The sequence below is a fragment of the Rhinopithecus roxellana genome, chromosome 5 (genome assembly GCF_007565055.1).
Source record: "Rhinopithecus roxellana isolate Shanxi Qingling chromosome 5, ASM756505v1, whole genome shotgun sequence".
Lineage (NCBI taxonomy): Eukaryota > Metazoa > Chordata > Mammalia > Primates > Cercopithecidae > Rhinopithecus > Rhinopithecus roxellana.
The window spans coordinates 30,773,936-30,790,325 of NC_044553.1; the positions used below are offsets into that span (position 1 = coordinate 30,773,936).

At 45.2% G+C, this 16,390-nt stretch overlaps 1 protein-coding gene across 1 annotated transcript in view; it reads right to left on the reverse strand.

The window, feature by feature from the left end:
- The window catches only part of LOC104673766 (stereocilin-like), a 28,086-nt gene extending 12,112 nt beyond the window's left edge, over positions 1-15,974 (reverse strand). The window contains 5 exon segments of the mRNA XM_030930803.1: positions 208-232; positions 321-1,105; positions 1,409-1,603; positions 7,467-7,639; positions 15,362-15,974. Coding sequence (XP_030786663.1) covers positions 208-232; positions 321-1,105; positions 1,409-1,603; positions 7,467-7,495 — 1,034 coding nt within the window. The 5' untranslated portion in view covers positions 7,496-7,639; positions 15,362-15,974.
- Between the last annotated feature and the right edge of the window lie 416 nt (positions 15,975-16,390).

Below are 16,390 nucleotides of genomic sequence, written 5' to 3' on the forward strand. Positions count from 1 at the left end.
GAGGTATAGAAAGATTATGTAACCTGCCCAAGGTCATATGGCTAGGAAGAGGTGGAGCTGGGACACTAACCCAGACCGTCACACTCCAAAACCACTAAACCACACTCCTCCCTAAAGGAGTTTTCCTCTCTAAAGGCTGATGTTGTCAGCTCTCAACCTCCAGATTTTCCAGGCCCAATCCCTCAGAACTGGTCCCCTCTTACTTACCATAAGAGCAGCTGTTGAAGGTTACCTAGGAGAGAAACAGTAAGGAAGAGAACTACCCCAATTTTATTTTCCTTGCCCTGCCACATCCCAGCCCCAACCCTGGCCACACTCACCTTCCTGGCACTGCCCATTGGCATCAGGCTCTGGCTGCCCCAGAAGGGAAAAGACCTCATCCTGCAGGGAGTGAGTGACACGGAGCAGCCCCTCCTGAAAGGCAGCATAGAGGGGGGCTCCCACTGTGTGTAGCAGACTGCCCCAAAGCGTTTCCTCGGAGCCTAGCTCCCCTGTTGGGGTAAGTAAACCCAACAGACCCTACAAAAAGTGAGGAGCTGCCTCCCTCCCATCGAGGCCTATGGCATTGGTGGGATCCACAATGGGCTGCACCTGCACCAGAGCTTGCCAGCACTTGTCTTCTAACAACAGCAGCAGAGAAGGTAACCAGTCAGCAGCCAGGACACAGTCAGAGGATCCATTACGGGTGCACGGGGGCCGAGTTGGGGTAGGGGGGCCCCCAGGAACTAAGGCTCCCAGCAGCACCTCCACAAGTCCACCCAGCACCCCAGCCTGGTGCACCAGGAAATATTGGGGAGTCTGCTCCTGTCCCAGCAGTGCCAGCAGATCCCCCAGCAGCCCTAGCATTGGCTCCTAGTCCGGGCTGCCTCTCAGTGTCACTAGAAAATCATAAAGCCGGAGAGCAGGTGGCTGGAGAGGTGGGGGGTCTCCTACCGGTCCTTCCCCCATTCTCCCAGGCTCAAAGGAAGAAGAAATGTTGGCCAGGAATGTAGAGAACTGTGAGTGGCTCAGGGAGCCTTGGGAAGCCTGGTCCAGAGTGGAGAGCAATGGCTTCAGGAAGGAGAGACCAGGGTCCGGGGACTGAGACCCATAGGGGCCAGAGTCACTGTAAGGAGAGAAACCAGATGTTACTAAAGGGGAGAAACATAGATCCCAAACTCAACCCTGCCTCTGAGCACAGTTCCCTACCTGGATCTAAAGATGAGGTGAGGGGATGGTGAGCTGAACCCCTTTCATTGGCCCATAGTTAAGTCTTGGCCTGCTTTTCTTAGCCCTCATTTTTTCCTTTTGCATAAGTCTCTGCCTCTCTCCTTTGTCCTTCTATCTAACAGGTTAACCTCCACATTCTTAAAGTCTTTTTCCAGCCACCCTCATCCTCATCCCCAGTTCTGTTCACTGTTCTTCTCACCTGCAAAGGACAGCAGCAGCACCAGCAGCAGGGGCCAGAGTCTCCGAGCCATGTTTCCAGGTGAACACTGGTACCAGAGGGGAGTTCTGGTTATTCTCAACTGTGTGGGATAGCCAGGTGAGGTCAGGGCACTGCAGGCAGCCTGAGGCTCCACTGACACTGTACTGTGGTCTTTCAGGAAACAATATCTGTAACCTGACAGCAGGTTTGTTACCTGAGCCACTGAATATCTGATCCTTTGGCTCTGGAGAAGGGTATGCTTCTGTGAGAGGGACCAATGATAGGGGATCCCAGGAGCCCCTGAGAGGAACCCAAGGAGATTGCTTGAGTTATGAGCCCGTGATGCAGAAAGGAATAGGCAGACATGGAGATGGAGAACTGGAGAACAGGTGTGTAAGGGTGTAATCTGGGGTTCTGCAGAAACACAGAAAACAAAGAGGATATGAAGGAGCTAAGAAGCAAGTAGGATTTGAGGAAAATGAGGAAGAAAGGATGCCCAGGAGCAAGAAATTGGGCAGCAAGGTATAAACAGATGAGAAATGAAGACAGAGGTCTGGTCCAAGGATGGAGAAATCAGGAAGAGGAAAGCTGCTTTCAACTCACTACCCAGAATCACAGAGTGTCAAGAGCTGAACAGTACCCCAGAGATCACATAGACCAAACTTTTCAACTTATGGATAAGGAAACAGACCCAGAGAAATGTGATTTACTTATTAGGCTATTCAAATGTTGGGGTCTTCCCTTCCCCTCTGGGATCCCCTATTATTTGGTTCTTTCTCTGTGGTCTAGGTGAAAGCCCTATCAAAAACTCTGAGCTGGACGGGCGCGGTGGCTCAAGCCTGTAATCCCAGCACTTTGGGAGGCCAAGACGGGCGGATCACGAGGTCAGGAGATCGAGACCATCCTGGCTAACCCGGTGAAACCCCGTCTCTACCAAAAAATACAAAAAACTAGCCGGGCAAGGTGGCGGGTGCCTGTAGTCCCAGCTACTCAGGAGGCTGAGGCAGGAGAATGGCGTAAACCCGGGAGGCGGAGCTTGCAGTGAGCTGAGATCCGGCCACTGGACTCCAGCCTGGGCGGCAGAGCCAGACTCCGTCTCAAAAAAAAAAAAAAAAAAAAAAAAAAAACTCTGAGCCAAGAAGAGAGAAACCAGATTCAATCACTACGCACAGGGACTGATCTCCCTACACACAGAACTGCTCATGGAACAGAGAGAGAAAGAGATGTCATTCAAAATAATCTGGTCTGGTCAGAGTTAGAAGTCTTTTTTGTTGTTTTTGTGGGTTTTTTTTGCGGGGGGGGGGGTTGATTTTGTTTTTTTTGAGATGGAATCTCTCTCTGTTGCCCAGGCTGGACTACAGTGGGGCTATCTCACCACTGCAACTTCTGCCTCCCAGGTTCAAGCGATTTTCCTGCCTCAGCCTCCCAAGTAGCTGGGATTACAGGTATGCACCACCACGCCCAGCTAATTTCTGTATTTTAGTAGAGACGGGGTTTCACCATGTTGGCCAGGCAGGTCTTGAACTCCTGACCTCAAGTGATTCGTCCACCTCGGCCTCCAAAAGTGCTGAGATTACAGGCTTAAGCCACTGCCCCAGGCCAGGGTTAGAACTCTTTTCCATTCTCCATTTATATCTTCCCAAAGGCCTTCACTTTACACCAACTCTAAACAGCAACTCAACACTGAAGCTATACCCAAACTTTTATTCTTTCTTTCCCTAGAACCCTTCCCCATTCTCTCCCTTAAATCCACACATGGATCTTCATTATTAATGTGCTTCTGACCTAGAAGATTCACTTAGGATCACGGAGTTTTACTTTTATGTATTTATTTAGAGACAGGGTGTTGGTCTGTGGCCCAGGCTGGAATACTGTGTATGATCCTAGCTCACTGCACCCTCGAACTCCCGGACTCAAGCAGTCCTCCTGCCTCGGCCTCCCAGGATCACAAAAGAGACCTGAGGAATCCTCTGGTAAGAACTTCTCATTTTATAGACAGGGGAATTGAAGCCCAAAGAAATGGAATGACTTAACCCGGGTCACAAAGACAGCTGGGAGCAATGATGGGATTTTCCAAGGCAAATCAAAAGTTGAGATGTGTGAAATGATCTGTTGTGTAATTTTACCCACATTCCCTTTGCCCATCAAGGATACCACATCTAGTCTAGAAAGCAGACAGATGAATCCGAGGGAGACTATGACCCGAGTTCCCAACAGCTTTCCAGTTCCAGCCCATTGTGTAATCCTTCTGAATTTCTGCCCTTCATTCTGTAACAACCCTCTTATAATAAATTCTCCTTTTCCCCTCATAGGGTAGCAAAAAATGAGATGGTCTAGGTTCAAACCCTGGTTCCAACATTTACTAACTGTGTGTCCTGGGGCAGTTTCTAAATCTCTGTTTTTGTTTTGTTGTTGTTGTGGTTGTTGTTGCTGTTGTTTTTACTGTAAAAAGGAAAAAATCCTAGCGTAGAGTTTTTGTGAGGATTAAATTAGATAATGCATTTAAAGTGCTTAGTGTAATGTCTAGCATTCATTCAACAAAGATTAAGCATTTATTACGTGCCAGACACTGGTATAGAATAAACATTCACTGAATGTTTTTTTTTTTTTTTTTTTTTGAGGCGGAGTCTTGCTCGGTCGCCCAGGCTGGAGTGCAGTGGCCGGATCTCAGCTCACTGCAAGCTCCGCCTCCCGGGTTCCCGCCATTCTCCTGCCTCAGCCTCCCAAGTAGCTGGGACTACAGGCGCCCACCTCGTCGCCCGGCTAGTTTTTTGTATTTTTAGTAGAGACGAGGTTTCACTGTGTTCCCCAGGATGGTCTCGATCTCCTGACCTTGTGATCCGCCCGTCTCGGCCTCCCAAAGTGCTGGGATTTCAGGCTTGAGCCACTGCACCCGGCCCACTCAATGTTACTATTACTATATTAGAATAGCTCAAGATGATTTTTTCTACTTGAAACTAAAGGAGTTCTAATGAAGACATAAATGATTATCTGGAAGTTGTATCTTGAGTGAAAGACCTTCGGAACAAATATGGAACTAGTTGAGTCAACCAGAGAGAGAAACAATGAGGATTCCCTCAACTCAGCATGGAAAATTTCCTGGCAGTCCACGTTCTGCTGTTGTAAACCATTGATTAAGCAATTCTCTTGCTGCTAAGGATTCAGACTATGTGCAAACTGAGGGCGAAGTGCTTAGGGTTTATGGCAAATATGCCAGGCTATTTGAGTGTATTGGTTATTGCTTATAATTTGATAAAGTTCAACAAGAGCGAGACAAGTTCCAACCTACAGATGGCCAAATGGAAACAGAGAACAACCAGCAAACTTAAATTACAAGAGTCCAGAAAAAGAAATTAATCAATTAAATTTAGTCCTGCTAAAATGAAATGGATAAGACTGGTGATAACTAGAACACTCTGTGATCTGCCAGTTGGAATGGACATACCTGGGAAGAGCCACAGGAGTTGAGAACTCTGAAACATCCTCACTCCCCAAAACTCCCACAGGGCACTCTCTGCCTGACAAGAACAGATGCCTCCCTAGCCAGGCGTGGTGGCTCACGCTTGTAATCCCAGCACTTTGGGAGGCCGAGGCGGGTGGATCATGAGGTCAAGAGATTGAGACCATCTTGGCCAACATAGTGAAACCCTGTCTCTACTAAAAAATACAAAAAAATCAGCTGGGCGTGGTGGCACGTGCCTGTAGCCCCAGCTACTGGAAGGCTAAGGCAGCAGAATTGCTTGAAACTGGTAGGCGGAGGTTGCAGTGAGCCGAGATCGCATCACTGCAGTCCAGCCTGGGAAACAAGAGCGAAACTCTGTCTCAAAAAAAAAAAAAAAAACAGATGCCTGTTTATTTTATTTTATTTTTAAACTGAGTCTCACTCTGTCACCCAGGCCGCAGTGCAGTGGTATCATCTCAGCTCACTGCAACCTCCACCTCCTGGGTTCAAGCAATTCTCATGCTTCAGCCTCCTGAGTAGCTGGGATTATTGGTGCGCGCCACCATGCTCAGCTGCTTTTTTTGTATTTTTAGTAGAGACAGGGTTTCGCCACATTGCCCAGACTGGTCTCAAACTCCTGAGCTCAGGCAATTCGCCTGCCTTGGCCTCCCAAGTGCTAGGATTACAGGTGTGAGCCACCGCACCCAGCCAGATGCCTCCCTTTGTAAAGTACAATTATTTTTCTCTTTTTTTGTTTTGGCTTTTGTAACTGAAATATTAATTGCTTACTAGATATCTAGGTGTTCCTCATATTTCCCAGATCTCTTGCAGTTAGGTGGGCTCAGTTCTGTTCAATGGACTGTGGTTGACCAAAGAATTTAAGAGCTAGCAAATGAGCCTCCAATAATCTCTTCCCTGTTGAGGCAACAGAAACTAGAAACTATATGTTGAGATGGCAGTGTCACAAGGTCAAAATAGCCTGAGGCTCCAAACTACCCACAGCATTTACAGTCAGTCTTCGACACTTGTTTTTTTTTTTTTCTTTTTTTTTTTAAGACGGAGTCTCGCTCTGTCGCCCGGGCTGGAGTGCCCTGGCCGGTTCTCAGCTCACTGCAAGCTCCGCCTCCCGGGTTTTTATGCCATTCTCTTGCCTCAGCCTCGGAGTAGCTGGGACTACAGGCGTCCGCCACCTCGCCTGGCTAGTTTTTTGTATTTTTTAGTAGAGACGGGGTTTCACCGTGTTAGCCAGGATGGTCTCGATCTCCTGACCTCGTGATCCGCCCGTCTCGGCCTCCCAAAGTGCTGGGATTACAGGCTTGAGCCACCGCGCCCGGCCAGTCTTCGACACTTGTGAGTTCTGTATTAGTGGATTTGCCTAGTCACTAAATGTTTGTAACCCAAAATCAATACTTACAGTGCTATTGAGGTCATTCACAGACTTGTATTGAGAAGTGACAAGTTTGAGTCACCTGATACACATGTTCCCAGCTGAGGTAGAACAAAGCAGTGCTCTGCCTTCTTGTTGCAGCTCTCATGGTGTAAATATTAGTAAGTGTCTTCTTTTTTTTTTTTTTTTGAGACGGAGTCTCACTCTGTCGCCCAGGCTGGAGTGCAGTGGCCGGATCTCAGCTCACTGCAAGCTCTGCCTCCCGGGTTCACGCCATTCTCCTGCCTCAGCCTCCCGAGTAGCTGGGACTACAGGCGCCGCCACCTCGCCCGGCTAGTTTTTGTATTTTTTAGTAGAGACGGGGTTTCACCGTGTTAGCCAGGATGGTCTCGATCTCCTGACCTCATGATCCACCTGTCTCGGCCTCCCAAAGTGCTGGGATTACAGGCGTGAGCCACCGTGCCTGGCCGATTTGTTCTATATTCTGTGTTAAGTCCACATATTTATCTATCTTGCCCCCTGCTTTAGCTTGCAATAGTCAAATCACCTTGAGGGCCCTGACCAGGACCAAAATAATAACTCGAATTTGACGGAACTGTGCAAGGAGTTTGAGAGACCTCAGCACCCGGCAGATCCTCAGAAGCTGAAGCCACACCGATTGGCCTGTTACCCCGACCAATACCACAACCTCGGGAAGCAGGGACTGTGGAAAACACACAGATTATGAGTAAAATACACCCCAAGGCACGCAGGCACAGTTGCACCTTCTTCATCTCATCCTCTTCATTGTTCCCTGGGCATTATCCCTTGAACAGCATTCTCTGAGAATTGTTTCCTATTCAGCGTTTCTATATTAAGTTGCTTAAACACTGTACTTCAACTAGTTCAGATATAAAAAGGGGGATAAAATTCATGGTTATTTAATTGGGTTGTCGTGGAGCATAAATGAGGTAATGTAAGGAAAACACCTAAAATAGTGCCTGGCACTTCATAAGTGCTCAGTAACTGGCAGATGTTCTTGTTGGCATTGATGTTGTAGTCTACCTTGCTCCTAATACCAACAACTCCTGCAATGACTGATGTTTAGTTTTAGGAAAAAAAAATCAAATGAAGGAAGTTAAGTCAATTTTTGTTTCTTCCTATTATCATGTTAATTTTTCTTGTCCTTTCGATTCACCTAGGCACATTCCTCATCCCACTAAAGGAACCCTCAGGATCTCTATCCTTACCAACATGGTAACAACGAAGTCAAAGACATTCCAGGCACTCTTCCAGAAAAGGGAAAAGTTGGATAGCCACTTAAGAAGGATCTCCAGGAAGAAAATAAACAAGATAAACAAAGTTGCCACCTCCAAAGTCAGCTTCAATGGCCATAGTTTGGTATTTGTGGATTCCAGCAATTCTGTGAGGATAGAGTAAAGGAGGAATAAAAGTTAAGGAAGCTGGAAACCGAATGATGGAGAATGATCACACTTAATAAACCACAGTTTTGCCCACTACTGTTCCATTTTTCTTTGAGTTTCTCTTCTTAACATTGTTGCTTCAACCTGTGAAATACAGGGAAGGACAGAACTGACCATAAAACATAGCCACAACTAATCTGTTGATATAGTTATGTCTGCCCAGCTACAAGTCACTTCCTATCCACTGTGGGGGTCACGCAGCCACTAAGAGAATACTCTCTTTAATTACCCCTACCTCCAACCCTCCACCCCCATCTACTGCACTGTTATCTCAGTCCCAAAGTTCACAAGAAAACAATGGGTCTTGAGAACAGAATGAAAATACAGGGCCATGAGATCTTAAGTACTTTATAACGAATGTAGAAACAAGCCAGAATCATTGGGGTATATCCAAGTATAACAATAAATCACCTGGTTCTGTTAGCTTCCTTTTAAAACTTTTCCTTTCTTCCCTGTCTAAAATTGGTTTTGTTCTGCAGAGCAAATTGAATGCATACTTCCTCTCTAGAACCCTATTATTTACTAATTGCTATTCCTTAATTCATTGCCTTTCTCTTTCAACCTCCTTTATCTCTTTTATATAATTAATGGATGTATGGCATGCTCTAGAAAAAAAAAAACTGAGATTAAAATAGGCTTAAAAGCTAAATAGAAATCAACATTGTGGTGCTCTGGCTTTAAAGTCATTGTGATGCTGAACTGGATCCAGACAAAAAGAACAGAGTCATACTTCAATCATCCCTAGAATTTTACAGAGGTTGGCCCCTTCTAAAAACCAATGGAGTTATGTTATACTTATTCCTATGCTTGTTTTGAGACAGAGTCTCACTCTGTCACCCAGGCTGGAGGAGTGCAGTGGCATAATCACGGTTCGCTGAAGCCTCGATCTCCCGGGCTCAAGAGCCTCTGGGTAACTGGGACCACAGGCACATGTTACCACGCCCAGCTAATTTTTTATTTACATTACTTGTAGAGATGGGGTCTCCCTATGCTGCCCAGGTTGGCCTCAAACTCCTGGGCTCAAGCAATCCTCCCACCTTGGTCTCTAAAAGTGCTGGGGTTATAGGCATGAACCACTGCACCCAGCACTCCTATGCCTATTTAGGCTCTGTGTTTCTTCCATAAATTTTCCTTTCTCCCACGTTTCTCTAAGATGGACAATTTTTCACATTTTAACATATATGAAATTAGGATGCCTTTTTTTTTTTTTGAGATGGTGTCTCGCTCTGTTGCCAGGCTGGAGTGCAGTGGCGCAATCTCAGCTCACTGCAACCTCCGCCTCCCAGTTCAAGGGATTCTCCTTCCTCAGCCTCCCGAGTAGCTGGGACTACAGGCATGTGCCAGTATGCGCAGCTAATTTTTGTATTTTTGGTAGAGATGGGGTTTCACCACGTTGGCCAGGATGGTCTCCATCTCTGGACCTCGTGATCTGCCGCCTTGGCCTCCCAAAGTGAGGATGCATTTTACAACCAGTGATGTGTCCCAGTTTAATTGGGCATGACTTTTATTTCTTAGTGGTAAATAGTGAATTTCACCATTGATGACAGCTTAGATTCAATAAAATACAAATTTTTTTCACTTAATAAATGCTAGCTCTCAGGAGCATGGGATTATATAATTAGAAAGAGCTGAGAACCACATTTGTGGCTGGAAAATAGAATGCTATCATTCTTATTCAGTTTTTGCCCTTGCAAAACAGGAACCCAAAGAAAGAAATGAAGTAAAATAAGGCTCTTGTGAAGCAGAAGATAGTTTTAAGTAGTTTAAAATAGTTTAAGTAGGGAAGTCCAAATTACAGAGGCAGTAGCACTTTTACTCTCTGGAAAAAGGAATACTTTCATAGAAGCTAAACGAACCCAAGGAAGTTCAGAGGAATGAATAGCAGAAATTGCCTCAGCAGCACAGAATATGCAAAAGTGACTGCCTCCACTCTACATCAAGTAATGTGTCCTCTCTGAAGATGAAAAACAACTTTCTAAAATTCTTGGAATTTTTCAGGCTGCTATAGCAAGGCAAAGGAGTCTTAATGGAAATAGAGACCGGGAGCCCAGTGAAGTCTACTCAGGAATCTTAGCCAGTGTAGTGAAGTAGCAGTGAACATCTATGCATGAATATTCTTCTCAGGGTGACAGACAGTAGTCATTGGATCAAGCAAGTCAGCTAAAGATATAATTCTGCTTTACAGGGTAGAGTTCACCATCAACAGTCATCTATTTCTACTCCCTATTCTAGAAAAACAACAGTAGGTCACCTCACAGAATACCAGGTAAATTCACATTGGTTTCAAGGAGTCCGATATTATAGGTGAGAATAGTACACTGTAACAACAAACTGAGACGTAGATTTTGACATTTACACAGTTTTAATATTTTTAGTAATGTTTTGGCCAGTTATATCTATCATGAAGCAAGGAGCAAGGAACACTGATTTTTTTTTTTTTTTTTTTTTTTTTTTTGAGACGGAGTCTTTCTCTGTCACCCAGGCTAGAGTGCAGTGGCCGGATCTCAGGTCACTGCAAGCTCCGCCTCCCGGGTTCACGCCATTCTCCTGCCTCAGCCTCCCGAGTAGCTGAGACTACAGGCACCCGCCACCTCGTCCGGCTATTTTTTTTGTATTTTTTAGTAGATACGGGGTTTCACTGTGTTAGCCAGGATGGTCTTGATCTCCTGACCTCATGATCCGCCCGTCTCGGCCTCCCAAAGTGCTGGGATTACAGGCTTGAGCCACCGCGCCCGGCCGGAACACTGATGTTGAAACATAATTTTTTTCTTTTGAAATGGATTCTCACTCTGTTGCCCAGCTGTTATCTCGGCTCACTACAGACTCCGTCTCCTAGGTTCAAGCGATTCTCCTGCCTCAGCCTCCTGAGAAACTGGGACCATAGGTGCACATCATGATACCCACTGATTCTTGTATTTTTAGTAGAGATGGGGTTTCACCATGTTGGCCAGGTTCGTCTTGAACTCCTGACCTCAAGTGATCCACAGGACTAGGCCTCCCAAATTGCTGGGATTGCAGGCGTGAGCCACACGCCCAGCCAGAAATACAATTTCACGAACAGCATTAAAAATGATAATTCTGGCCCAGCGCGGTGGCTCACGCCTTTAATCCCAGCACTTTGGGAGGCCAAGGCAGGCAGATCATAAGGTCAGGCGATCGAGACCATCCTGGCTAACATGGTGAAACCCCGTCTCTACTAAAAATATAAAAACTTAGCCAGGCATGGTGGTGGGCGCCTGTAGTCCCAGCTTCTCGGGAGGCTGAGGAAGGAGAATGGCGTGAACCCAGGGGTGGTGGAGCTTGCAGTGAGCAGAGATCGCAACAATGTACTCCAGCCTGGGAGAGAGAGCAAGACTCCGTCTCAAAAAAACAAACAGAAATACAAAAAAAGAATGATAATTCTGCAAGTTTAATCTCAAGATGATCTTCATCAGATTCTATATATTCCATTCATTTGACCAAAAACTTTATATAGCACATCAAGCCATCTCTAGGACTTTAAAAGTCAATGTAAAAAATGGTCACCTTCAGGAATACGCCCACCTTTGGGAAAAAATTGTAATGATATTATACTTAGGTTTTATTTTATTTTTGAGACAGGGTCTTGCTCTGTCAACCTGGCTGTAGTGCACTGGTGAGATCATAGCTTACTGCAGCCTCAATCTCCTGGGCTCAAGTGATCCTTCCACCTCAGCCTCCCAATACACTCAGTTTTTAATTTTAAGCAAGCATTGTCTACACTTGCGATGTGTTATTTTCTGACAAAGGCTTGCAAATGAGTCAAATCTTTTTTTCTTTCTCATTATTTAGAAACAAAATATGAGATTTTAAAAATACGCCAATTGATGCTTAAAGTACAAAACAGAATTACCAATATCTAGCTGTGGAAGTAGATTTTTTAAAGCCCTAACAGTTTAGATCACTTTATGATCTGGAAAAAAAAATTCTAAGCCTAAAAAAAGTCTTAATGTTTATCATATGAATTAGTCTGTTCAAAGAAATCTGTTAATCACAAATCATTTCCCTTTGCAAAATCCCTCCTCCCTCTCTACCACAAGAATAAGCTTAATAAGATAAAATTTCCATGAGCTTGACAGGTCATTTCCAGTCTGGCAATCTACTTATCCTCTGGCACAGTGATCATGTTGCATATTCAGTTAACTGTTTTAACAAATAGAACAGTTAGTGCTATTCTATTTTGATTCGTCTATTAGATCTAGGGCAGGGGTCCCAAGCCCCAGGCTACGGACTGGTACCAGTCCATGGTCTGTTAGGAACTCGACCATGCAGCAGGAAATGAGTGGTGGGTGAGTGAGCATTACCGCCTGAGCTCCATCTCCTGTCAGATCAGCTGCGGCATTAAATTCTCACAGGAGTGCAAGCCCTATTGTGAACTGCATGTGCGTGACCCTTAGGAGAATCTAATGCCTGATGATCTGAGGGGGAACAGCTTCATCCTGAAATCATCCCTCCTACCCCATCCATGGAAAAACTGTCTTCCAAGAAACCAGTCCCTGATGCCAAAAAGGCTGGGGACCACTGATCCAGGGAATCCTGTATATTTACTATTGTTTACTTCATTCCAAGGCTTAGGACTATAATCCTAGCCGTACAAGGCAAATACATGGCAGCAATCATACAATAAAAGGCAATTATAAGTGACTTAGTTCAGAATCTTCAACATTATGAGGAAGAAATAAAACACCTCAAAGTATATAGTATACTGTACTGGGTCAGTGACATCAATTATTGTTGTATATTTAAATATCTTTGACCTCACTACACTAAAGGACTATCTTATTTTTTTGAGACAGGGTGTCACTTTGTCACCTAGGCTGGAGTTCAGTTGCATGATGGCTCACTGCAACCTCCGCCTCCCAGGCTCAAGTGATCCTCCCACCTCAGCCTGCTGAGTAGCTGGGACTACAGGCATGTGTCACCATGCCTAGCTAATTTTGTATTTTTTGTAGAGATGAGGTTTCTCCACATTAGCCAGGCTGGTCTCAAACTCCTGAGCTCAAGCGATCCTCCTGCCTCAGTCTCCCAAAGTGCTGGGATTACAGGCATGAACCACCATGCCTGGGCCCCAGAGATAAGCTTGTAGGGGATTTGGACCTAGAGGTAGAGTTCTGAACTGGCTATAGGCACTGTACATTTCTGTTTAGGAAAATATCTATGTGACATAAACAGCCAAGAGCTTCATAACTATGCCCTTCTCTTAAATATTCCTCCTAGGCTGGACATGGTGACTCATGCTTGTAATCCCAGCACTTTGGGAGGCTGAGGCATGAGGATCTTTTGAGCCCAGGAGTTCATGACCAGCCTATGCAACATAGTGAGATCCTGTCTCTACAAAAAAAAAAATCAACATAATTAGCATGGTGTAGTGGCATGCACCTGTACTCCAAGCTACTCAGAAGGCTGAGGTGGAAGGATCAATTGAGCCCTGCGGGGCGAGGCTGCAACGAGCCATGATCACAGCACTGCACTCCAACCTAAGCAACAAAATGAGACTCTGCCTCTAAAAAATAAAGTGGTAGACTTCCCCACAAGAGTGAAAATGATACAAATGAGTAGTTCTACTGTCCTTTCATCATTTCTGAGCAGTTTGAGATTATCAACAAATGAGCTCACTGAGTTTGCAGACATCCTTATGTTTTGAATATGTTTCATATAATTTATTATGGTTTAAGAATTATTTCCTTTTAAGTAATTTTTTTGGCTCAGCTAATATCTTAGTTGTACCTATCTTTCCATACTTTGTGAGCTTTCTTATTTGTACTTAAATAATCTTTCTAAATATACCTGTAAAAATGTAAATCTTAGGCCGGGCGCAGTGGCTCACGTCTGTAATCCCAGCACTCTGGGAGGCCGAGGCGGGCGGATCACGAGGTGAGGAGATTGAGACCATCCTGACTAACACAGTGAAACCCTGTCTCTACTAAAAAATACAAAAAATTAGCTGGGTGTGGTGGCAGGTGCCTGTAGTCCCAGCTACTAGGGAGGCTGAGGCAGAAGAATGGCATGAACCCAGGAGGCGGACCTTGTAGTGAGCTGAGATCGCCCCACTGCACTCCAGCCTGGACAACAGAGCGAGACTCCGTCTCAAAAAAAAAAAAAAAAAGAAATGTAAATGTTAGACCGTTCACCAATAGGCACCAATATCTTTAACAGAAAACTAATTCAGGCTGGGTGCGGTGGCTCAAGCCTGTAATCCCAGCACTTTGGGAGGCCAAGATGGGCAGATCACAAGGTCAGGAGATCAAGACCATCCTGGCTAACACAGTGAAACCCCGTCTCTACTAAAAATACAAAAAAACTAGTCCGGGGAGGTGGTGGGCGCCTGTAGTCCCAGCTACTCCCGAGGCTGAGGCAGGAGAATGGCGTAAACCCGGGAGGCGGAGCTTGTAGTGAGCTGAGATCCGGCCACTGCACTCCAGCCTAGGCGACAGAGCAAGACTCCGTCTCAAAAAAAAAAAAAAAAAGGAAACCTTAATTCAAACAAACGTCAGGCTAAACTCACAACAGAAATAAAAGTGGTCTTCCCAAGTTCAGTTCCTTGTGGATTTGTTACATTGCTACATATTACTGCTAGTTTTATGTGTCTAGATGCTCTGTATCTAGTATACTCTTGAGAGCCCTCCAAATATTAATATTTCTTTTTTTTTTTTGAGATGGAGTCCAGTGGCATGATTTCAGCTCACTGCAACCTCCGCCTCCCAGGATCAAGCGTTCTCCTGCCTCAGCCTCCTGAGTAGTTGGGATTACAGGTACCCGCCACCACACCCAGCTAATTTTTTGTATTTTTAGTGGAGATGGGGTTTCGCCATGTTGGTCAGGCTGGTCTTGAACTCCTGACCTCAAGTTATCCAACCACCTTGGCCTCACAAAGTGCTGAGATTACAGGGGTGAGCTACCATGCCCAGCCAATATTTCTAGATTTTATCAGTTGCATAAATCCTACTCTAGGAGGCTTAATATAATTGTCCTTAATATAAATGTCACAATTCAAATGACATTCAAAAATGTAAAATGATCAATTTAGAAAAAAAAATTATTCCTACCCACTTCCTTTTCCCTTTTTTTTTTTTTTTCTTGAGACAGAGTTGTACTCTGTCGCCCAGGCTGGAATGCAGTGGCATGATCTCCGCTCACTGAAACCTCCGCCTCCTGAGTTGAAGGGATTCTCCTGACTCAGCCTCTTGAGTAGGTGGGACTACAGGCCGTGCCACCACGCCCGGCTAATATTTTGTATTTTTTCAGTAGAGACAGGGTTTCACCATGTTGCCCAGGCTGGTTTTGAACTCCGAAGCTCCAGCAATCTGCCCGCCTCCGCCTCCTAAAGTGCTAGCTAAGATTACACGCGTGAGCTGTCGTGCCTGGCCTCACTTCCTCTTTCATACAATGTCAGTTCTCACCTATTTCAACCATCAATACGATCGTATTCAAAAAGATCAGGAAGAGGATGAAGTTTTTGAAGAGAGGACCTGTTGTCTCTTAAGGAAACGTACAGAGTGGAGTTCTTTCTGATTTATGCAGCTGAAATAGTAAGGGCAATAACATAAGCAGTGAGAATGAGAAAATGGAGTTTGGGGAGCAAAAATAAGTCATTAGGCAGATCATCAACAGCCAGGACAAAAATGAGTGACGTGAAAGGATACACTCAAGGACCCATCCGGCCCACAAAGAAAGAGGTGGCCTCTGACTGTAGCGCACATGAAGCCTGCTCAACAGCCTCTGGGCATGTGAAATCCGTCCTACACGTTGAGGCTTTATAGAGAAGCGCACTAGCTGGTGTTGATCTCCCAACATAAGTTTCTTCTGGCGGGAAGGATCTACAACAAAAATTAAAAAGGGATAGTGGATAAATACAAAGAAAATAGAGCAGGTAGGGTTCGGGGCAGGGATATTGGTCAGATAATGGGTCCCCCTAATGCCTTACTGCTGGTCCTTCTCTTCTCACAGCAACTAAGAATTCTGTTTGGAGAGAAAATGTACTGCTTATGACCAACACTGTCCATGCCCACAAAAGCAACAGGTTCACAAAGTCTTAAGTGTCTTTGACAGAAACTTTTCCAAATCACCCATGGCTAGTGGCTATCCTAGGCCTAAAAGTGAAAGACATGGATTCTATCTCCTCAGTTTTATTTACAAGCCCTTGATTTATCAAGTTTGGTAAACCAGAAACTAAGCCGACCTCCCCAGAATTTTCCACTCTTAAATGTAGAGGATGTGCATAGGAGTCTTAAATTTAAATTAGTGAAGAAATAGGCTGCTGACCAAGTAACTCCCTGATAGTATGCCGCGGCACAGCTTGGCTCAAGCCTTGCAAATGCTCGATGAGAGAGAAAGTATTGATGAGACGTGAACGAAAGGCATCAGCTCGGGGCAGCTGCATCTGCCCTTCTTGGTGGTAAGTGGTCATGTCTGCTAAGAAAATGTAAGCATCAAGTGTCATTTCATTCTTGGAGCTGCACCAAGGATCACAGGTCTTCTGTCCCCTCCACCCCACCCTCTTTGGCCTTAAGATTCCTTAATGTACCCACATTTAGGAACTAGGAGCAGTTGGGAAGAATAAACACTGTACTAATACTCAGGGTTTTTTTTGAAACAAAAGGGGCTAAGAGGCGTAAAGACATTGCGCAGTCGACCAAGTGGTCTCGCATCTTTACTTTGTGACGGCATTACTA